The following is a 23,726-nucleotide window of genomic DNA, read 5'->3' as shown; positions in this document are numbered from 1 at the left end:
GTGGGGGGGTTAGACGGGGGTGATGCGCGGACTCTTGACAGCGTAGTGAGGGAACAGGAAAGGCCCATGTAGTTAAGAGAACAGGAAGAGGGAAGTACATTCACAGGTCAAATCCAGAGGCATCACGTACTTTAGGAACCAGGTCCAAGAATTGGAGATTAACTGGAAAACAAACATTTTAACGGGGTAACGCCACACATTGCACAGCGGAAGGGTGGAGCTGGTGGTTGACATAGTGAATAATAACAAAATAATGCACCGGGATTCAAAATTATATTTCAGCAAAAATATTCAACTAAAGCAGAGTATGAAACTATGTAAAGTGGGGTACATACAAACACATCTGTAACAGTGTTTTGGCTTTGATATTGTTAGCAATATCAAAATGTTTCATATGGCTATATAGAAAGACTATACAGAAGGACTATAATATGAATTTGAAGAGATAGTGGTTCGCTCCCCAATGACTTTCACTAGCATTACTGCTAATTGCACATAATTTTGCCTCCAATAGCTCAAAAACCCAAACACTGGTACGAGTGCTTTTTGGATGGACTCCCAGTTTGATACAAATCAGATTGGCTTCCTGAAATGGGTGGAGTACCCCTTTAATTGGAACTAGAATATTGTAATGCTTATACACCAGAGAGCACACACAGATCCAGTAATATTCCATATTATGAAAGAACAAGAGCCTTAGAATGACTGTTGATGCACAGAAACATATGAACATATTAAAGTGTTATTCTGCAACGAGAAAAGGGTTTTTGCTCCGTTACCAATGGCTAGATAACACAGAGCACCTCATACAAATCATTTCCTCCCTGTGGGCATATTGCTCAATCACGAACAGGCGCGCTGGTCCCCGCTGTCCCGCTTCCACAAAAACATCTCCCCACAACCCCTGCCAACAGGAAATGACGCAGGCAGGGATGAGGTTGCGGGCAAGAGGGCTGTCGTCAGATGTCAGTGACACTCGGAGATCATTTGTGACCTAATAGGATATAAGAGATAATTATCTTGTTCCATGGGGCGGCTGGTGGTGATGATGGATCGGGGACTGGCCTCCGAAAGCCTTAGCATTGGAAAGTTACAGCTTAAAGGAAAACGCCAACATTTTGGGAAATTAGCTTATTTGGCATCTATACCCTGGAGTTAGACAAGAAGATACATACCCTTTTTCTTCTCTGTGCATGCAGTAGAAGTAGGAAGACGCGCACGTTAGCCTAGCTTAGCGTCAGTCACTGGAAGTAGGTTCCAATATTGTCACAAGGAAAGACGAAATTACCTACCTGGGTTCCATCCTAGAGGCAAATCTCTCCTGTGACAAAATGGCATCCAATGTAATAAAAAAAGTCAACCAACGAACTAGTTTCTTGTACCGGATCTCCTCTCTGGTAAACAAGAATACCCTGAAGACTCTGGCAGGAGCACTCATTCAAGGGTACTATGACTATGCGTGCACCTCATGGTACCAAAGCACCTCAAAGGTGCTTAAAACAAAATTACAAACATCACAAAACAAACTGTCAGAAAAAAGTCAGAGGTCAAAAGTCAGACTACTACTTGACCTGAACCCCAGAACCCACCTCACCCCTGCCCACTTTGACAACCTAGGATGGCTTAGAGTAGACGACAGAGTACAGCAACTTGCAATGGGCCTGGTCTACAAGATACACTATACGACCGGGGTGCCCATGTACATGTCAAAATACTTCCCAAAGGTCAGTGAATACCACAACCACTACACCAGAGGAAGCTCAACAAATCATGTTAAACCCAGATTCGGCTCAAACAAGGGACTAAACACGTTTCGCAATTATGCCACAACAATGTGGAACGCCCTACCCAAAGCTGTAAAGGAATGTGAATCCCTGCCCACATTCAAAACCGCTCTTAAAGAGCACCTACGGGAGGCTGCAATTCGAAACTGGCCACCGTAAATGCTCAAAACCCCCACCACCTCCTAATAGACAGTCTCCTCCCCACCGCATGTATATATTCCCTCCCCGCCGTATGTATATTTCCCTCCCACCCACCCACCCCCTCCTAATGTACAGTCCCCTCCCCAGTATATACTCTGTCTAGGATCTAGGGGTAACAGTACTTGTAACTGAGGGGTACAATTCCCTGACTGTATTAAATAAGTATGGTATCATTAAACCACTACTGTCTTATGTACATTACTACTGGCCATACAGTACACAGGTATATTAGATGAACACTTCCACAATGACACGGTTCCACACAAATCTTGGTTATAATAATATTTATTAGCAGCAATAATAGTAGATTACATTACTTTACTTAGAGTTGCGCTTGTAAGGCGAAGAATGTGCGTGAGTAAGTCAAGAGCGTAAGTCCATTATAATATTACGCAGGAGATAATGAATACCACCTGTATCTTAGGAATTATATCTATGGTACACTAGTAGGGCAGCGGGAGATACTAGTAGGGTCCCTCCGGTTGTAGGCCACAAGGGTAGAGGATTTGTCGGTAACGAAAGTCTGGGTCAACGAAGAATAGGGAGACTCCAGGTACAGTGCAATAATCTCTTGATCCGCAGACGAATAACAGCTATTCTCCGGCATGCAGCTCCGCATGGAAGAAAGCTAGCCAGCCTCAGGCGTCTCAGAGGCGGGCTCGACGTTGCTCCTCACAGGGTAAATCCCACACAGTTGTGGGTGTAGACGATTCTCCGCTCCATCAGCTACAGGACCAAAGCAAATATAATCCAGCCGAAAAGGGCTATGCAGTCGTCGGGTAGGTTATCCAGTGTACATGTCCACACGGTCCTCGTCTAGGGCTCCTCGGATGAAGGCGCCAGGGTAAGCTGCCCAGCCTGGATAAGCACACTAGCTGGTACGAGGAAACGTTGGTGATGCTGGTCACTGTAGAACGGTAGCCGCACGATACACTATACATAAATAGACTATTACTGAATTAATAGAATAGGTCGAACTCGACGGTACAGCGTTAAACTCTGATACTTCAGCTATCAATTCGCACACGGTCTCAATGCTCTATTTGGGGCCAAACGGGCCCTACTTCACCGCACGTTGTATCGTGGGTGAGGCTTCACTTGGGTAACTCGAACTAGGTTAACTAACTTCTGTATTCACCTGCGCCATATTTATACATTAGGTGAACAAACTAGTACCAGCCTTATTCCTGTCTCGTATTCTTGCGCAGAGCCGTTCATGTCCAGGCATGTTTTTGGCGGTGACTTTGAACTAGACCTTGGGGGTATGGCAGTGGCGCCTAAGGGACCGCTGTCCAATAGGAGAACAAAATATTATGGTCTGTACTAGGTAAAGGGATATTCCGTGTATATGTACAAAGAATACACAAGGGATATCAGACGATATACAAATATTATGCAATATATATCAAGTAGTAAATATATATATTCGGTTTAATCTGATCCTTCGTAACAGTACTGTATATTTGAATACCGCTTATGTCACAAATGTATCAGTACTAAATACCTGTATGTCCCTATGCCATAAATGTCATGTATGTTGTGTATGTCATAAATGTCTATATGAATTGAAAATGGGGGACCCTGATGGAAACAAGACAAACGTCTTTCTCAGGTCTGCATCCCCTTAACAATTGTATGTATTCCAAACGTCTTCCTACTCCTACCTGCATGCACAGAGAAGAAAAAGGTATGTATCTTCTTGTTTAACTCCAGGGTTCCAAAAATGTTGGAGTGTTAAGATACATGCCTTTTTCTTCTCTGTGCATGCAGTAGAAGTAGGAAGACGCGCACGTTAGCCTAGCTTAGCGTCAGTCACTGGAAGTAGGTTCCTCCATTAGCCTAGTTCCCAACGTCTTCCTACTCCTACTGCATGCACAGAGAAGAAAAGGGTATGTATCTTAAGGTATGTATCTTCTTGTCTAACTCCAGGGTAGATGGCAAATAAGCTAATTTCCCAAAATTTTGGAAGTTACAGCTTATCACACACGTTACATAGTGAAGTTACAGCTTATCACACACGTTACATGTTACTCAGAAGAAGCTTCTATCCCCAGGCCATCAGGCTGCTAAACGAACAATAAACACTATGCAACAACCACCAAATGCACACAGCACACACACCCACACGCACACACTCACTTAAACAAACAACACACTGCAGCACCCACTCTCCACACTTTAGATCACACAAACACACTTTATATTTATTGATAAAGGATTTGCACTACAACTCGTACACCTACTGTAAATTGTACCTAAATTGCACCTCATCCCATTTCTGCCTTGCACTATATAGTATTGTATATTACTGCATAGTATTGTATATTATATGGTAACTCAGTTACGTCTATTCTGCATCGAACATTGTACATATGTCTATACTGAACACTGTGACCTCATTTTTTTTACTTCTAATTTACATGCTATACTATTTTATTTTATTTCATACTTATCTTATATTATCTTGTCTTGCACAGTCTCTGGAGCGTAACAGTAAGAAGCATTTTGTATAAAAGTATTCTGTACTTCTGTATGACAACTATTAAAGAAACTTGAAACTTGAAACTTGAAACATAGTGAAGTTACAGCTTAATACACATGTTACATACTGGTTGTAACTGAGGGGTACAATTCCCTGACTGTATTGTTAGATATGATATTTAATACCACTACCTCATGTACTTTAACTTCTGGCCACCCAGTACAAGATATAAGTATGATGAACACTTTCCCACCTGATGAAACGAACCAACACAAATGTACCAAATCGAATATTTAATACAGCAAAAGGTGTATACAACATTCACTTAATTACATTTATGATTTGAAATATTGAATATGCACTTTTATGGCAAATGAGTATTCGTAGGTAAATCAACATTGAATGTCCAATCTCTGGTTGCGCAGGGAGTAAGTATACAACCTGGAATATTTAGGAAACGATAGCGATGGTACTTAAATGATTATAGCTGGATACACTAAGGGGGGGGGGGGGTCCCGCTGGTTGTAAGACAGTAGGAGGGGGGGGTTAGAGAAGCCGCTGGCGGTATCCCATCTGGCCGACGGTGTCTTGGGAGAATCCAAAGTCTTGGACACAGTGCCCACAGAACCTCGGGCCGCAGACGAATACAGCTGGACCCTCTGTGGAACGGTATCTGCCGGTCCACAACGGAGAGACGTGGTGCGACCTCACGTGTAGAGCGCCGCCTCACCTGGAGTCCTCTCCGGGGGGTAATTCCAACACTCGGCAGTGTTGGCCTTTATCCATGGAATAATCAAAGCACACAAAGCATAATCCAAGAGCCGTGGAAGGCTCGCCGTCGCCTGGGTAGAGTAATCCAATATACAGGTCCAGTCGCTCTTGACCCGGAGCTCCTCGGATGCAATCACCACTAGGGGTCTGACCAGCCTGGATAAGCGTCCAGATAACGTCAGGAACGATGGGGGTACTGATAACTGTAGAACTCGAACCGAACGATGCACCATACATAAATAGACTATTATTAGCTTAATAGAATACGTCCAACTCGACGGTATGGTGCCAAACTATGACCATTCAACTATTAATCTACACGATATCTCAATGCCTATTCTGGGCCAAGTAGGCCTTACTACACCGCACGTGCGTCGTGGGGAGGCTTTTGCGTCTGTCACTCTGTTGGAGGGTAAAGAACTGGACTAAAAGGAAATTCTACTTTACGAGCGCCATATATATATGCGCTATGAACAAATAGTACCATTCGTATTTCGCCCGGCATATTACTGCGCGGAACCGGGGGTTGCCTCGACATGTTAGGCGGCACGATTGAACTTGGACCTAGGGGTATGGCAACCTGGCGCCAGGTTCTCGTCCAATGGTAGAATGAAACTATTATGGGCTGTTTAGTAGAAACGGGGATATTCAATGCATATTGTACAAGGAATATACAGGGGATATCAAACGATATACAAATACAATTAAATATATATATATAAATAAATATACATATTCGGTTTAATCTGATCCTTCACAACACTGGTACTCATCATTATATATGATATAGAAATAGAGAGGGGATATAATATCTTTAATTTTAAGAAGAGCCGGTCAGGAAGAGAAATAGGGTTGGGTACCGAACACGGTACTTTTAAGAGACTTACGCTAGATCATTCAGTACCAAATCTCCGTACTTTTACATGTTTAGTATACGTGTGTAATATATACTGTAACTAGACAAGAGGGAGCCTTTTCCACAAATATATATATTACTGTCCCGTCTCTTGGGTCTTTGGAAAGACCAGACGAGGTCAGAGGAGTTTGATTATATTTACTGAGGTCTGAGGACGGCCAGATAATGTTGATATTTAAACATTTACAAACATAATGATGATCATGCGATTTATTTTGTGTGGTGTGTTACAACGATAAATAACAATATGTTCTAAATAAATAACAATGTTGAAATTGAGATGTTTGGACGTATTTTTCCTTTTTTTTTTTTTACAACTGAATTAATTGTTTTTGTTATTACAGAGAGAGTTAAATGACAGTGGCTCGGGAGGTAGAGCAGTCGTCTGGCAATCCGGAGGTTCCCTGTTCGATTCCCTCTCCTCCCGGCCGGCAGCGTGTCGATGTGTCCTTGAGCAAGATACTTAACCCCCAATTGCTCCCGATGAGCAGGTTGGCACCTTGCATGGTTGCCTCCGCCGTCGGTGTGTGAATGTGTGAGTGAATGGGTAAAATGTGAGGAACAAATTGTAAAGTGCTTTGGATAAAAGCGCTATATAAAAAAGCAGCCATTTACCAAAGGAACACGCCAACGTTTTGGGAAAGTTGTATTTGGAGTGTATTTCGTGACTTGATTTTGATTTGATTTGATTTTGAAATTTGATTTGATCTGTTGGGACCTAGGCTACACTGGCACACCTACTTCCAGTGAATGACGCTAAGCTAGGCTAAGGGTGCGGCTGTTCCCTAAGCCTAATGCATGCACAGAGAAGAAAAGGGTATATGTATCTGCTTGTCCTACTCCAGGGTAGATGGGAAATAAGCAAATTTCCCCAAAAGTTGGCGTGTTCATTTAAGCACCAAAAAAAGGTACCGTTGGGTACTGATAGCGAATCCAGGAACTGGTGTACAGGTACCGGTATCGGTTCAAATGTGAACGGTACCCAACCGCAGTGTTGAACAAGCCACGCATTTAAACAGTGGAAACAGCGTCACTTGTTTCCAAAAAAGCAAACTTAGCATCTTTTGGAACATTAGAATGAGCTTCGAAAACGTCCTCCTGCTTGAGTTTCTGTCTAAGAAGAAGAGCCGCTGGTTGGTTTTTGGGGCGACAGTGGCTTGGGAGGTAGAGCTGGCAATCCGGAGGTTCCCGGTTAGATTCCCGCTCCTCCCAGGCAGCGTGTCGATGTATCCTTGAGCAAGACACTTAACCCCTAATTGCTCCCGATGAGCAGGTTGTAACCTTGCATGGTTGCCTCCGCCGTCGGTGTGTGAATGTGTGAGTGAATGGGTAAAATGTGAACGTAACAAATTGTAAAGCGCTTTGGATAAAAGCACTATATAAAAAAGCAGCCATTTACCATTTTTCAGGCACCTTTATTTAAAGGGGCGAAGTGGCAGAGTGTTACAAACCGTACAACAGAGGCACACTTGTGCTGTCTCTAAAGAGTGCTATCGTACATGAAGAAAGGTCTGGTGCTGTCTCTAAAGAGTGCTATCGTACATGAAGAAAGGTCTGATTCTGTCTCTAAAGAGTGCTATCGTACATGAAGAAAGGTCTGGTGCTGTCTCTAAAGAGTGCTATCGTACATGAAGAAAGGTCTGATTCTGTCTCTAAAGAGTGCTATCGTACATGAAGAAAGGTCTGGTGCTGTCTCTAAAGAGTGCTATCGTACATGAAGAAAGGTCTGGTGCTGTCTCTAAAGAGTGCTATCGTACATGAAGAAAGGTCTGGTGCTGTCTCTAAAGAGTGCTATCGTACATGAAGAAAGGTCGTTCAGTGCTCCGAGAATACAAACCAAAAAAAACAACACAAACAAGAACCGTCAGCTGCAGAGTATTGCACTTGAGGAACTACTTTGGAATGTGCTTACATTAATATAGTCTTCAAAAAGTCAGCTTAAATATATAAAATATCTTCAGATAAAAACATTCCTTTAAATTCTATCTCTTTAAATATGACTTTAAGTCTCTCCAGGGCTTTGCTTCTTTCTTTAGTTAAATCTACTGGACCTGAGAGACCACACAATTAGATTAGAGTGGTAGATTTACGTACACTTTTGTCTTCAGTCAAAAACGCAACAGGATCTGCATCCACTCAATCAAGATGACATTCAGACGGGATGACGACAAGAAAAAAAAAGAAAAACACACACACAACGAACTATGCATCCATAGTAAATAATATATATATATGAACATGTTCCACCACACTACATACTTTTGGTCCCTACACATCGGTAATCTATATGCTTATTTTCACCACAACAAACATCCTGTGAACTTCCCTATCAGAGTAGAGTAACGGGGTGCACATCCAGCCTGTGTTCGGCCAGCTGCGGGATACAGGCAAATTTGAACGCTGAAGTGAAATAGAACATCGAGCACACTGGGAGTGATTTTCTTCCTGATGATGTTGGGATGAAAGGTCGCCCGGTATCAAGAGCTGTAACACAGCGTGTGGATATTAATCTGCTTCGGTCTTCAACTGTCCTATAAGAACAACATTATAACTTGATTTAAAATAACGGTAAGAAAGGCTAAATCTTCCAAAACCAAAAACAAAAACGCTCCCAAAAGCCACATCCTTCTTCGACCCTATATAGCTGGTCAGAGTCCTCTGGCGAAGTGGACGGTGACATCGAACGGTATTCACACAGCGTCCATTTTGCTCTTCGTGTCGTGCTCGGCCGACATGAACCTGACGCACGGCGTGAAGAGCAAAATGGCCGCCGCGTGAATTCGGCGAACGGCAGGAAGAGGGAGAGTTTTGGAGCGCAGAGTTACTTGGCAGGCAAGCGGGTAGCCCCTTTCGTGACTGTGATGCACCGAGTGAATCCACAGTCACTTCCTAGCCCATAGCAAAACCAACCTATGTTGACCATGAAGGACTGGTTCTGCCCGAACCGTTCGTTATACAAGTATCACAGAGACATTTCAAAGGTACTCACAGTTGCACGAGGGTTTGGGAAAAAAGTATGTGATGGTTTGAAAGCTCGGTGTTGCTAATAAACATTTGAAATATGTTTTATAAACTGGTCAACACTGCATTATTTCCGGCATTGGGTGCATGATGCGCATGCGCTGTGATCACAGCGCAGGCGCACCAGGCAGCCAAATACGGAAATAAAGCTATTTTGAGCAGTGTTGACTAGTTTATAAAACATATTTAAAATGTTTATTAGCAACGCCGAGCTTTCAAACCATCACGTATTTTTGTCCGAAACCCTCGTGCAACTGTGAGTACCTTTGAAATGTCTCTGTGATACTTGTATAACGAACGGTTCGGGCAGAACCAGTCCTTCATGGTCAACATAGGTTGGTTTGCTATGGGCTAGGAAGTGACTGTGGATTCACTCGGTGCATCACAGTCACGAAAGGGGCTGGCGAGCGGCAGTCTCTTTGTTATTCCGTCGTGGGGTTCTTTGGCTGCACTGCTACATTGAGTCCGAAGATCTTCTTCTTGCTCTGGACCATGGCCTTCTCTGCCGACATGTCCCCGTGGCCACTGTACCAGTCACTGAAGAACGTAACAATGTTGACGACCAGGAACATCGCCAGGAACAACGTCAGGACTATCCAGAAAAGCCGGGTGCCGCAGAAGGTCTTGGGGCAGAGTCGGTCGAGGACGACCAGGACCTCCTCCATCTTACTGCGAGAGAGGACGACAAATCACTGTGTTACATGTTATAGATTAGATTAGATTCAAATGTATTGTCATCATCGAAAATAAGTTTGGCATCCAACCTAAGTGCAAATGTAGCAGTAAAGTGCAACAGCAATATAGGCTACAATGTACAGGTGATTAAACTAGGTATAAAATATATAAATTAGTACTACTTAGTGTAGTGCTAATCAGATGTATGTACAGAGTTGTAGTATAATACGTACAGTGATACAGACAGAAGGACAGTATGGTAGTAGTCATACTGGCCAGTAACTAGTAAGAGTAGGATATGTACAGATATAGATATAGTAAAGGACTATGTAAGGTCAAAGGTCAAAGAAAAGGTCAAAGATTTTATTTGCCATGTATGGACGAATCCACATTGGAATACAGGTACAGAGCAAACACTGTGTGTCTACAACTAATCCAATACAGGAGCAGAGTAGAAACGGTATAGGAAAAATATGTAAAAACACAGACAGTATAAAAGGACAAATGCTAAAATTGATATCAACATCCCCTAAAAGTGCATATCATAGTTTTTTTTTTTATTATTATCTTTTTTTCCCCTCCTTTTTCCGATTTTTCTCCCATCCCACTGTTTTAGTTGTTATGCCAATTCCCAACCCCCTTCCTGGTTGTTGCGCACTCCCCCCTACTGTTGGTCCGGGAGGCCGGAGACTGTCACATGCTTTCTTCCGACGCATGTGCAGCCAGCCAGCAGCCAGCCTGGCAGCGCAGATTCTCACCGGGAGAGTGTAACGTGTGGAAGGTCACACTACCTCCCTCCAGATCCTACCCTCGCTGTGCAGGCGCCCCGACCGAACTGTAGGGGTCACTGTCCACAACGCCCAGGACCCACCCACCAGCTTTCCCCACCCCCTAATACTGCCAATTGTGTTAGTATGAACGACCAGCCAAGCTGATAGCAACACCGAGAGCTGGATTCAAACCCAGCGTCTCCAGCGTTGATGGCGAGCGCCTTGCCCACTACACCACCTAGCCGCCCCAATGCATATCATAGTTAAGTGCATAGTGGCACAAATTACAGTAAAAGTGTGTAACGGGGAAGCCCGTGGGTATGTCCACAGTCACGGAAACAGGTGTGTTGACGAGTGACTGTGGCAGTGCGGGCTGGTAAATTAAACTCACTTCCCCATAACAGGGTTAACAGACGCATAGGTACGGTAGTTAGGAGTGAATTCACTTCTTAGTGCAGCGGCCTGTGTCGTCGCCCACGGACGCGGGAGCCCCCTGTTCGACTCCCCCTCGGGACATTCTCATTTAACATCAAACACAACGCAGACCCAGTATGATCCGTCACAGTGGTGCCCAGTGACCCGGATGTCCTGAGGGGCGTGAGTTTAGGGAGGTGAGTGTAACGGGGAAGCCTGTGGGTATGTCCACAGTCACGGAAACAGGGGTGTTGACGAGTGACTGTGGCATTGCGGGCTGGTAAGTTAAACTCACTTCCTCATAACAGGGTTAACAGACGCATAGGTACGGTAGTTAGGAGTGAATTCACTTCTTAGTGCAGCGGCCTGTGTCGTTGCCCGCGGCGCGGGAGCTCCCCTGTTCGACTCCCCCTCGGGACATTCTCATTTAACATCAAACACAACGCAGACCCAGTATGATCCGTCACAGTGATACCCAGTGACCCGGATGTCCTGAGGTGCGTGAGTTTAGGGAGGTGAGTATAACGGGGAAGCCCGTGGGTATGTCCACAGTCACGGAAAAACAGGTGTGTTGACGAGTGACTGTGGCAGTGCGGGCTGGTAAATTAAACTCACTTCCTCATAACAGGGTTAACAGACGCATAGGTACGGTAGTTAGGAGTGAATTCACTTCTTAGTGCAGCGGCCTGTGTCGTCGCCCGCGGCGCGAGCCCCCTGTTCGACTCCCCCTTGGGACATTAACATTTAACATCAACACAACGCAGACCAATATGATCCGTCACAAGTGCATATAATCAAAGTGCATGATGCACAGACACACAAAAAACAGCACTTCCACAAACCTGACTAATAACACTAATAAAAACACAGAAACAAAATAGGATAAAATACAAAACTAGCCTTTGGAGTCATTCAGGCTCCGCACAGCACTGGGGAAAAAGCTCTTTGTAAACCGAGAGGTAAAGCATGTGATAGAGCGGTAACGTCTGCCCGAGGGGAGGGGGACAAAGAGGCCTGCGGCTGGGTGATCAGAGGGGTCGTTGATAATGCCAGAGGCACGGGAAAGCAGCACCATAGATCTCTTCTAGAGCTGGCAGGCTAGACCCGATTGTCTTGCGTGCAAGACGCACAATTCTATTCAGAGATTTTTTCTCCTGGTCTGTGATGTTACCAAACAGGAGGAAGTAAGAACGCTCTCGATCACACAGCAATAGAAGTTGTGTAGAATCACCCTGTTATTTGTGAAGTCTTTCAGTTTCCTGAGAAAGAAAAGACGTTGCTGGGACTTTTTAACAATGGTTCTGGTATTGGAGTGCCAGCTCAGGTAATTTGAAATAGTGACCCCAAGAAATTTAAAACTGCTCACCATCTCCACCTCTGAGCCATTTATGGTAATGAGGAGAACCTTGCTACGTCTAAAATCGATGACTAGCTCCTTAGTTTTGGAAGCATTCAGGGTGAGGTTATTGGTCTCACTCCACCTAACTAGGTTCTGCACCTCTGATCTGTAAAATGACTTGTCATTTGAGTTTATACGCCCAATGGCCGTGGTATCATCAGCATACTTTACTATCAGATTGTTATCATAGGAAGCAGTACAGTCATGAGTGCAGAGAGAGAACAGTAAAGGGCTGAGAATGCAGCCTTGTGGAGAACCAGTACTTAAAACAAGTTCATCAGACATATTGTTTCCAATCCTGACTCTTTGAGGTCTCAAAATTAAAAAGCTAAGAATCCATTCACAGATAGCGTCGCATAGACCCAGACACTGAAGTTTGTGGATCAGATTAGATGGAATAATCGTATAAAGCAGAGCTATAATCGATAAAAAGCATTCTAACATAGGAGTTTTTCTTATCTAAGTGTTCATACACATTATTAAGAGCTAAGGAAATAGCATCATCTACTGATCTATTTTTCTTGTAGGCGAACTGCCAGGGATCAAGACAGGTAGGAATCTGACCTTTTATATAATTCAGCACTAGCCGCTCTAAACATTTCATTAAAACTGAGGTTAGAGCAATAGGTCTGTAATCATTAAGACAAGTCACAGGTGATTTCTTGGGAACCGGAATGATAGTAGATTCCTTGAAGCTCCTTGGAACAAGGCGGCGCTCCAGTGACATATTAAAAAGGTCTGTGAGCACAGGGGCAAGCTGCTCAGAGCAGAGTCTGACGGCCCTGGGAGGAATGCCGTCCGGGCCAGTGGCTTTCCTAGCCTTAGTACTGGACAGGACCTTGCGCACCTCATGTTCTGTGACAGTCAGCCCAGACAAGTCACTGGAGTTGGAAGGAATAAAAACAGGACGCTCTGTGTTACTTTAATCAAATCTGGAGTAAAAGTTATTCAGTCTACCGGGAAGCGAGTGATCACCTTCAGCAGAGGCGAGGCCCCTGGGCTTGTAGGAAGTGATAGTGTTCAGTCCCTGCCACATCCGACGGGGGTCACTGCCAGAAAAATTTCCTTCAATACGTTCTCCATAGGAGCGCTTTGCGGCTTTTATTGACCACTCCAGCGAGTATCTAGCCAGTTTATAACTGGTTGCATCCCCAGATTTAAAAGCAGTAGCTCGTTCAGTAAGTTTGAGTCTAACATCAGAGTTAAGCCATGGTTTTTGGTTTGAGTATTGCTTAACCACCTTGCGGGGAATGCACAAGTCAATACAAAGGTTGATATATCCAATGACAGCATCACAGTATTGGTCAAGGTCCTCACATTTAAAAACAGACCAGTCTGTGGTAAGTACAGACGTGTGTGGATAGGTATGATGCGGTGAGAATAAATATATATGGTATATACAGCATTATTGTACATTATTGTACATATTGCTATCATACAGAGTGATGTGTAATATGAAGGTGTACAAGCAAGTATATAGAGGGGTTATATGCAGGTAAATTCAGACAAATAATGTATATATATATATGCTGTAAATATATAAATGTAAATATGTATATACAGTGTGAAGCGGAAAACTCACCTGCTGCTCTTACTCACTCTTCCACACTCCTCGTCCTTATTCTCAGATTCCAGAACCTTCTCCTCAACTTTTTCCTTCTCCTCCTTCACTTCCTGGTCTTTAGTCTGTTTTAGTCCCTCTTGGTAACTGTGTTTGGGAAAAGTCTGTCAACAAAACGGTCTCATACACACAAGTCCTATAGTGACGGGGACAGTGACGAATAAAGACCAGCGCCTCTACTGTTTTTACAGTGTAAATGTCTCCGAATATAGCCAAGCGTTTTCACGACTGGGTTTACATGAATGATAAATCACGTTGACATTAAATGTACCGTTTGGATGGGCCGTTGCGACATACAGTTATGACGAGTCAGTGTCCTGTCAGGGTGCAGAGAGTGTTAACATGCTGATACAAGTGATACAGGTCCAGGTGAAAGGGCCTCACCCTTTACTTTTCTTTTTGGATCCACTTTTTCTCCTCCTGTTTTTCTGTGTTTTTCTCCCATCCCAATTTAGTCGTGCCAATTCCCCCCTCCCCTTCCTGGTCGTTGCTTGCATGTGCCCCCCACTGGTCGGTCTAGGGAGGGTTGATAGATACTATCGCATGTCAGCCAGCCACTTCTTTTCACCTGCCAGCGCGGACTCTCATTGGTGAGGTGTAACGTGTGGGAGGCTCACACTACCCTCACCATCTCCCTTCCACGCTGTGCAGGCGCCCTGACCGACCTGTAGGAGTCGCTGTTTACAACGACCAGATTACCACCCATCGACTCCCCTCCCGCTGACTCTGCCAATTGAGCCAGTATGACGGCCGGCCAAGCCGCAGGCAATGCTGACAGCCGGATTCGATACCAGTGTCTCACACGTTGGTGACGAGCGCTTAATCCGCTGCGCCACCCAGCCGCGCCTCACCCTTTACTGTAGTCAGTGTCCTGTCAGCATGCAGAGAGTGTGTTAACACGCTGGTCAAAGGGATACCCAAGTGAAAGGGCCCTCACCCTTTACTGTAGTCAGTGTCCTGTCAGCATGCAGAGAGTGTGTTAACACGCTGGTCAAGGTGATTACAGGTCCAAGTGAAAGGGCCCTCACCCTTTACTGTAGTGTCCTGTCAGCGTGCAGAGAGTGTGTTAACACGCTGGTCAAAGGGATACCCAAGTGAAAGGGCCCTCACCCTTTACTGTAGTCAGTGTCCTGTCAGCATGCAGAGAGTGTGTTAACACGCTGGTCAAAGGGATACCCAAGTGAAAGGGCCCTCACCCTTTACTGTAGGCCTCCTCCTCTATCTTCGCCTTGATCTCCGCTCGGATCTCGTCCAGGTTGACCGACGGCTTGAACGGCCACAGATGGCTCACCTTCCTGCCCTGGAGCACTCTTTCCACTGCATTGTTTCAGAAAAAGGAAAGAACAATCAGCTCCCCGGCCTCTCACACACACCGTCAGATGTTATATTGCCCGAGCGGAGTGCGCGGTTAATAAAGATTAGGCGTTCCGTCACAACAACACCGCGGCCTTGCGGTAATGTTAACGTGGCCGGAGCGCGGCTGTAAAGGGGAGCGTGTGTGCAGGTGCGATCGAAGACGGCATCCCCGCGAAGGACACGGGGAACTCTTTAAAAATGTCGGAGAGCTCTCAACGGAGCGGCACTTTGCACGGTTGTTATTGCCTCGCTCTCTCGCTCTCGGAGAGTGGCCCTTGTTGTTGTTGTTGCCCCTCTCTCTCTCTCTCTCTCTCTCTCTCTCTCTCTCTCTCTCTCTCTCTCTCTCGGTGAGTGGCCCTTGTTGTTGTTGCCTCTCTCTCCCTCTCTCCCCCCCCCCCCCCCCCCCCCTCTCTCTCTCTCTCTCTCTCTCTCTCTCTCTCTCTCTCTCTCTCTCTCTCTCTCTCACAAGTCTCAGACTCTCTCTCTCTCTCCCTCTTTCTCTCTCTATCTCTCTCGCTCTCTCTCTATCTATCTCTCTCGCTCTCGAAGAGTGGCCATTGTTGTTGTTGCCTCTCTCTCTCTCTCTCTCTCTCTCTCTCTCTCTCTCTCTCAGAGTCTCTCTCTCTCTCTCTCTCTCTCTCTCTCTCTCTCTCTCTCTCTCTCTCTCCTCTCTCTCTCTCTCTCTCTCTCTCTCTCAATTCAATTCAAATAGGCTTTATTGGCATGAAATATTAACATACTTATTGCCAAAGCAAGTTCAACATACAAATAATAACATATATATTAAGCAATAAAATATCATAATATTAGTAATAACAGTAGAGACAATCAACAAGAAACATATTAATTTACAAAATAGTCACTCGATCGGGTAGTCATTTTTCAAGTGTGGCCACTCAGATACATTTACAGAGCTTGTTCTCTTATTGTGTGACAACCATCTACATATTTTGCAGCTAATGCTGTACACTGACTTTTCTCCCCACACATATATAGCAGCTTTTGGTGATCAGGGAGATGGATAAACTGTGCATAATTTTATTTATTTTATCAAAGAAGACTTCTCTTAGATCCTTGTATTTCTCACAGTATAGCAGGAAGTGAGGTTCTGTCTCAACATCCCCCTGATGGCAAAGTGAACACAGCCTGGCCTCTCTGGGCAGCCAGTTTTGCCTGTGACGGCCTGTTTCTATGGCTAGACTATGTCCACTCAGTCTGTACCGTGTCAATGTTTTTCTTAATTTTATCTCATTCACAGTGGTCAGGTATTCTGCCACCGTGTACTCTCTGTTTAGGGTCAAATAGAATTCTAATTTACTTTGAGATTTGGTTGATTTGTTCCAATATTCTATATAATTTTCTTTTTGTTTTGAGATTATTTGGTTGGGCCAGATTTCTTGGTGTCTGTCCTGAAGCGTTTGTGGGCAGAGATTTCTGACTAGCTGGCAGAGGGGACTCTTATCTGGGTTCATCTCTTGGCTCTGAAGGGCTTTGTAGTGGTAGGAGTGAGGGTCACTTGATTGGAGGTGTGTATAAAATGTTATGGCTCGCTTTTGAATTTGAATGATTAGGGGGTATTGGCCAAGTTCTGCCCTGCATGCATTATTGGCAGTGTGTCTGTGGACCCTAAGTAGGTTTTTGCACAATTCTGCATGCAGTACTTCTAATGGGTGTTTTTCCCATTTTGGGAAGTCTTGGTTAGTTAATGGACCCCACACTTCACTGCCATATAATATTATTGGATTTATTACATCTCTCTCTCTCTCTCTCTCTCTCTCTCTCTCTCTCTCTCTCTCTCTCTCTCTCTCTCTCTCTCTCTCTCTCTCTCTCTCTCTCACCAGGGAAGCTGTTTCACGACTCAAATACTCGAGAGCTTTACTCAAACTCACCTTCTAACAAGTCCATGAATGGAGCCGTGTGGCCTGGGCTCTGTCAGCCCCACAGCCCGCATGTTTACATTACAACTGAGAATAGCATATCAATCAGCTGCTGCAGCTGGGTTTTCATGGAATGCGTGCAGGGTTATTTCCAGCACATATATAATGCAGTTGCATAAGTCTGTATAGTGTGTCAGTGTTTTGTACAATACTGCTCTGTGTTCTCTGTAGTGTGTCAGTGTTGTACAATACTGCTCTGTATTCTCTCTGTAGTGTGTCAGTGTTGCACAATACTGCTCTGTGTTCTCTCTGTACTGTGTCAGTGTTGCACAATACTGCTCTGTGTTCTCTCTGTAGTGTCAGTGTTGTACAATACTGCTCTGTGTTCTCTGTAGTGTGTCAGTGTTGCACAATACTGCTCCGTGTTCTCTCTGTAGTGTGTCAGTGTTGCACAATACTGCTCTGTGTTCTCTCTGTAGTGTGTCAGTGTTGCATAATACTGCTCCGTGTTCTCTCTGTAGTGTGTCAGTGTTGCACAATACTGCTCTGTGTTCTCTGTAGTGTGTCAGTGTTGCACAATACTGCTCCGTGTTCTCTCTGTAGTGTGTCAGTGTTGCACAATACTGCTCTGTGTTCTCTGTACTGATATATACCAAACAGAGAAGGTAAAGACGACTTTGAACTGTTGAACAGTAATCCAGAACTATTTTATTGCACTGATTTCTTTTTTAAATCTATTCTATTCTACTATTTTATTACACTGCACTATTTTACTCTGTCTATTTTTATCTTACTCTTTTTATCATTGTCTATTTAAAACTGAATCAAACCATAAACAAGGTGGCCTGTTGGGATGTTAGATCCTAATGTGAAACACTGTGATTTTATATGTCTGCACTTTATGTGCTCATTTTATGCCTGTCTTTTTTCTGTTGTGAAGCTGCAGTTTATGTATGAAAGGTGCTATACAAATAAAGTTTATTATTATCATTACTGTGTCAGTTTTGCACAATACTGCTGTGTGTTCCCTCTGTAGTGTGTCAGTGTTGTTCACTACTGCGGTGTTCTCTCTGTGTAATAATAGGACCCTAGTCTCTTGCTACAGTACATGAGATCCCTCTGCGCTGATCCCCAGGGATCTCATCCTGGAGAAGGTCACATGAACAACACAAAATCCTGAGGCGGCACGAAATGTTATTTTTTTTTATCAGGGTTGAGGCCCATCTTGGCTCATTGTTTCAAGGAATTGTGGACTGACCTGATAGAGCGTGGGTGTGATGACATAGATACAGAATGATGAGTATAAATCAGACTGTAGGACAGCACGTACCTTTCCGTCACGGCCGGTGGTGCCGTTTCTGCATGAGCACTGCTTTTCAAGTCATTCGCTTCACACTGAAAGACGGAAGAATATTGCTGATAAGAATGATAAACATTGAATGGAGTTATGATTAGATTGACGGAGAAGCTATTTCTACAGCAGATACATTTTACCATTATGAGACAGCTATGATACCTAGCTTCTAGCATGATATCTACGAGACAGCTATGATACCTAGCTTCTAGCATGATATCTATGAGACAGCTCTGATACCTAGCTTCTAGCATGATATCTACGAGACAGCTATGATACCTAGCTTCTAGCATGATATCTACGAGACAGCTATGATACCTAGCTTCTAGCGTGATATCTACGAGACAGCTCTGATACCTAGCTTCTAGCATGATATCTACGAGACAGCTATACCTAGCTTCTAGCATGATATCTACAAGACAGCTATGATACCTAGCTTCTAGCATGATATCTACGAGACAGCTATGATACCTAGCTTCTAGCATGATATCTATGAGACAGCTATGATACCTAGCTTCTAGCATGATATCTACGAGACAGCTCTGAGAGAGAGCTATACCTACCAGGACAGGAAGTGCAGCGCCAGTGGTGGGTCCAAAGTGAGGGCCGAGGGTGGGTCCCATGATGATTGTGGGGCCTGGGCCTGCCATGGCTGGGGTCTGACCAGGGATATTCAGCAGGTTAAACTTAGGTACCACGGCCACACTGACCCTGCGTCTGGGCAACGCCTGATGAGGAACGGGCGGGAGAAAGAGAGAAAGGGGAACGAGACGACACGCAGTGGTGAAAAGGACAGGGGTAAAACATGTGAGCGGTGGTGGTATTATGATTATGACAACTTCACACCTTTAGAGACGTACAGCACTGCACCAAGCAAACACCTTTTTTTTTTATCCACTTTTTCTCCCATTTAAAATTTTTCTCCCATCCCAATTTTTGTATCATCCAATTCAACCCTCCCCTGTCTTTGAACGCTGTTTCTTGCCTCCCACAAGCCGGCTGCAATGTGGACTAAGTCATACATAGCACGAGTCCCCTCCGATACTCGAGGTAACAGCAGTCGCATCTTTCCACCTGCGCGGCTCGATCTATCAGCGTCAGGGGTCTGGGCTTTGGAGGGGCCCCGCTTCCTGATTCTACTGCGCAGGCACACCAACCGACCTGTAGGAGTCGCTGTCCACAACGCCCGATCCCCACCCATCAGTTTCCCTCCCCCTAATACTGCCAATGTGTATTAGTGCGGACGACCAGCTAAACTGAAAGCAATGTGGAGCGCTGGGCTCGAACAGGGAGGCTTACCTGTTCGAGCCCAGTCTCCAGTATTCGTGGTGAGCGCCTTGCCCACTGCACCACGTAGCCCCCCCCCCCCCCCCCTCCCAAGCAAACACTTCTTTAAGCTCATTACCTTTCCAAGTGTGAGAGACATGGATCTTGATGGTCGTGGAATGCCGTCATCTATACAAACACAAAGGACACACAAAAGACAAGACGAGGTTACACGAGAACATCAACCACGGTTGGCGTGAAATCATTTGGAAGCTTCAGTTCCTCTCTTGTGTGTCTTCAGCTGTACCTCCAGTGTCAATGGATCCCCCATAGCAGCGGACGGAGTTCTGGTTAGCTAGCTTCTTGAACTCCATCAGCTCCGCGTGGTCCTTCTCGTAGGTCCTCTTCAGGTTCTCCACATACTGCATCATCACCTCTGTGGCCTTGTTCATACGTTTCTCCTGCACAAAATAATAATAGTAATAATTCATTACATTTATATAGCGCTTTTCTAGACACTCAAAGCGCTCCCCATAAGAAATTGCCTCCTTCACCACCACTGGTAGCACCCAGCCTTGGGCTACGCAGGCTCAATGGCTTCCATACACTGGCACCAGGCACACATCACACTACACAGTGGCTGAACGGCTCAGGAGACAGGGATTGATATCAGCCAATTAAGGGGGGAGGGATGATTAGGTGGCCTTGATGTCAGAGACCTGATTGGGAATTTGGCCAGGAACGTTGGGGAAAAAAATACAAGCTTGCGTTACAGTATGTTAGTGCAGAGGAATGGGAAGTGATCCCTTTTCAGTATGTTAGTGCAGAGGAATGGGAAGTGATCCCTTTTCAGTATGTTAGTGCAGAGGAATGGGAAGTGATCCCTTTTCAGTAGGTTAGTGCAGAGGAATGGGAAGTGATCCCTTTACAGTATGTTAGTGCAGAGGAATGGGAAGTGATCCCTTTTCAGTATGTTAGTGCAGAGGAATGGGAAGTGATCCCTTTTCAGTATGTCAGTGCAGAGGAATGGGAAGTGATCCCTTTTCAGTAGGTTAGTGCAGCGGAATGGGAAGTGATCCCTTTTCAGTATGTTAGTGCAGCGGAATGGGAAGTGATCCCTTTTCAGTATGTTAGTGCAGAGGAATGGGAAGTGATCCCTTTTCAGTATGTTAGTGCAGAGGAATGGGAAGTGGTCCTTTTTTCATAAAGAATTTAACTATTCTTTACAGCCAATCATACATTTCTTTTAAATTTTTTTGTATTCTATTTATTTTTGGGCTTTTCTGTATTTTTCACTCATCCCAATTTTTGTCGTTATGCCAATTCCCTTCCTGGTCGTTGTGCGCATTGCCCCACTGTCGGCCTGGGGAGGGTGTAGAACTAACACATGCCTCCTCCGATACATGTGGAGTCGCCAGCCGCTTCTTTTCACCTGACAGCGAGGAGTTTCACTGGGGGAACGTAACGCATGCGGAGGTTCACGCTACTTCCCCCCAGATCCCCTCCCTGCTGAACAGGCGCCCCGACCGACCAGTAGGAGTCGCAGTTTACAACGACCAGGACACATACCCCGCCGGCTTCCCACCCGCTAACGCTGCCAATTGTGTTAGTAGGGACGACTGACCAAGCCGGATGGTACCGCTGACAGCTGGATTCGATCCCAGAGTCTCTGCGATGGTATTGATTGATTGATTGATTGAAAACTTTATTAACAGATTGCAGAATGGGTACACTACAGTACAGCTCAATACACACAATTGTTAAGGGGATGCAGACCAGAGAAAGACTTTCGTCTTGTTTACATCAGGGTCCCCCATTTTCAATTCATCAGTACATATATGACATACAGATAGACAGTACTGCTACATCTATACATTTATGACATACCAGATTTGCAAATACAGTACTGTTTGTGATACAAAAAGAGTCCAGAAAAGAGAGTATATACATTTGACGTAAAAACTGTACATTGGGGGAGGTTGGGTGGGGGGGGGCTATACATTGGAGGTGGTTGGGTGGGTGGGGTTGGGGGGGGGGGGGGGGTTGGGTAGGAGGGGTCGGGGGGGTAGGAGGGGTGGGTGGGGAACACTGTACAACTGTACAAGCAAAACTGTACATTGGAATATTGACAAAACCATACTTGGTCATTTACTGTACATTGGAGGGGGTTGTGTTAGTACATTTACAGGGGCCAGTTTCTAATTGCAGTCCCCCGTAGGTGTTCTTTGAGAGTGGTTTTGAAAGTGGGTAGTGATTCACATTCCTTTTCAGCTTTGGGTAGGGCGTTCCACATTGATGTGGCATAATTGCGAAACGTGTTTAGTCCCTTGTTTGAGCCGAATCTGGGTTTAACATGATTTGTGGAGCTCCCTCTGGTGTTGTGGTCGTGGTATTCACTGACCTTTGGGAAGTATTTTGACATGTACATGGGTACCTTGGTCGTGTAGTGTATCTTGTAGACCAGGGCCATTGCAAGTTGCTGTACTCTGTCGTCTACTCTAAGCCATCCTAGGTTGTCAAAGTGGGCAGGGGTGAGGTGGGTTCTAGGAGCAAGGTCAAGCAGTAGTCTGACCAGTTTGTTTTGAGATGTTTGTAATTTTGTTTTTAGCGCCTTTGAGGTGCTTTGGTACCATGCGAGTGCTTAGTCCACTGCCAACCCAGCTGGCCTACAGCCAATCATTTGACTTTACATTCAAATGTAAGGCTTCAAAAGAGTTGTACCCTTCCTGCTGACTTGTTGTACGCAACTTGTAAGTCGCTTTGGATAAAAGCGTCAGCTAAATGACTAATGTAAACCAAGTCTTTCTGTGAACAAAGTTTCACTCATAGGAATATAACATTTACAGTATAATAAAAAGAGAATATCCAGCAGTGGGATAGTTCTAGGAAGTGCTCTTCTGTACCAAGCATATAGGTTTACATCCTACTGGCTACTGAAGGAAGCCTGGCCTCACAGGAGTGGCCTGTTTGTGTAACGCATCATTCAGTACCAAGCATCTAAAGGTTCACGTAGCAGTGAGTACATGCTGAGTAAAGGTGTTTTAACTGGTTAAGGCTACTGAAACAGTGAGTACATGCTGAGTAAAGGTGTTTTAACTGGTTAAGGCTACTGAAACAGTGAGTACATGCTGAGTAAAGGTGTTTTAACGTTAGGTTATGGCTATAACCAAGTTCTGTTAGTTAGGGGTGACGCTTGGCATCACACTGCACTCCCTCGCGTACGTGCACGCGCACTGAATAAATTCCACAAATGTACCTTTAATACCAGTATTAGTCTGACCACACCCCTCATCAGCTTACCTTCATAAGCAGGTGTGTGGTCACCTGCTCTCCTCCTTCCCAAGCTTTCACCACAAGGTGAGGTCAAGGGCTGCAGCGGCCGTCTGATGCCAAGCGTCACCCCTAACTAACAGAACTTGGTTATAGCCATAACCTAACGTTCTGTTCCGTTAGGGGCTCTGCTTGGCATCACACTGCACAAAGGGAGGCCAAGCGGAGCCGCTGGCTGACAAATACACCCCGCTGACAGCCCCCCACAACCATCAGAACAGGGAGGGCCGAGCCCCCCCGACCCCCCCTAATGGAGGGCATCCCCCCTATTAGGGGCTTCACGGGAGGGCGACGGACCCGACCGTGCGAAGAGGCACTCAAGCAACTCAAAGCACAGGGTGAGCAGACCGTGGCTTGACCCCACGACTACACACACGCACAACCCGCATGCCACCCGGGAACGAACGGAGGAACAACCTCGTTACTGCCCCCAGAATCACGGGGTCAAGGGCAAACCCAACCCCGTGGCAAGGCCGTAGCAGCGGAGCG

General features: G+C 45.3%; 1 protein-coding gene across 1 annotated transcript in view; it reads right to left on the bottom strand.

Moving 5' to 3' along the window:
* Positions 1 to 9,529: 9,529 nt before the first annotated feature.
* The window catches only part of mrvi1 (murine retrovirus integration site 1 homolog), an 80,316-nt gene continuing 66,119 nt past the window's right edge, over positions 9,530 to 23,726 (bottom strand). The window contains 8 exon segments of the mRNA XM_084307588.1: positions 9,530 to 9,844; positions 14,016 to 14,141; positions 15,251 to 15,299; positions 15,301 to 15,371; positions 18,618 to 18,682; positions 19,205 to 19,369; positions 20,047 to 20,096; positions 20,215 to 20,368. Coding sequence (XP_084163714.1) covers positions 9,598 to 9,844; positions 14,016 to 14,141; positions 15,251 to 15,299; positions 15,301 to 15,371; positions 18,618 to 18,682; positions 19,205 to 19,369; positions 20,047 to 20,096; positions 20,215 to 20,368 — 927 coding nt within the window. The 3' untranslated portion in view covers positions 9,530 to 9,597.

This window comes from Notolepis coatsorum (assembly GCF_963971535.1).
Source record: "Notolepis coatsorum genome assembly, chromosome: 2".
NCBI lineage: Eukaryota > Metazoa > Chordata > Actinopteri > Aulopiformes > Paralepididae > Notolepis > Notolepis coatsorum.
Note: the sequence above shows the minus strand (reverse complement) of the source record. Positions and strands in the feature narration are given on the sequence as shown.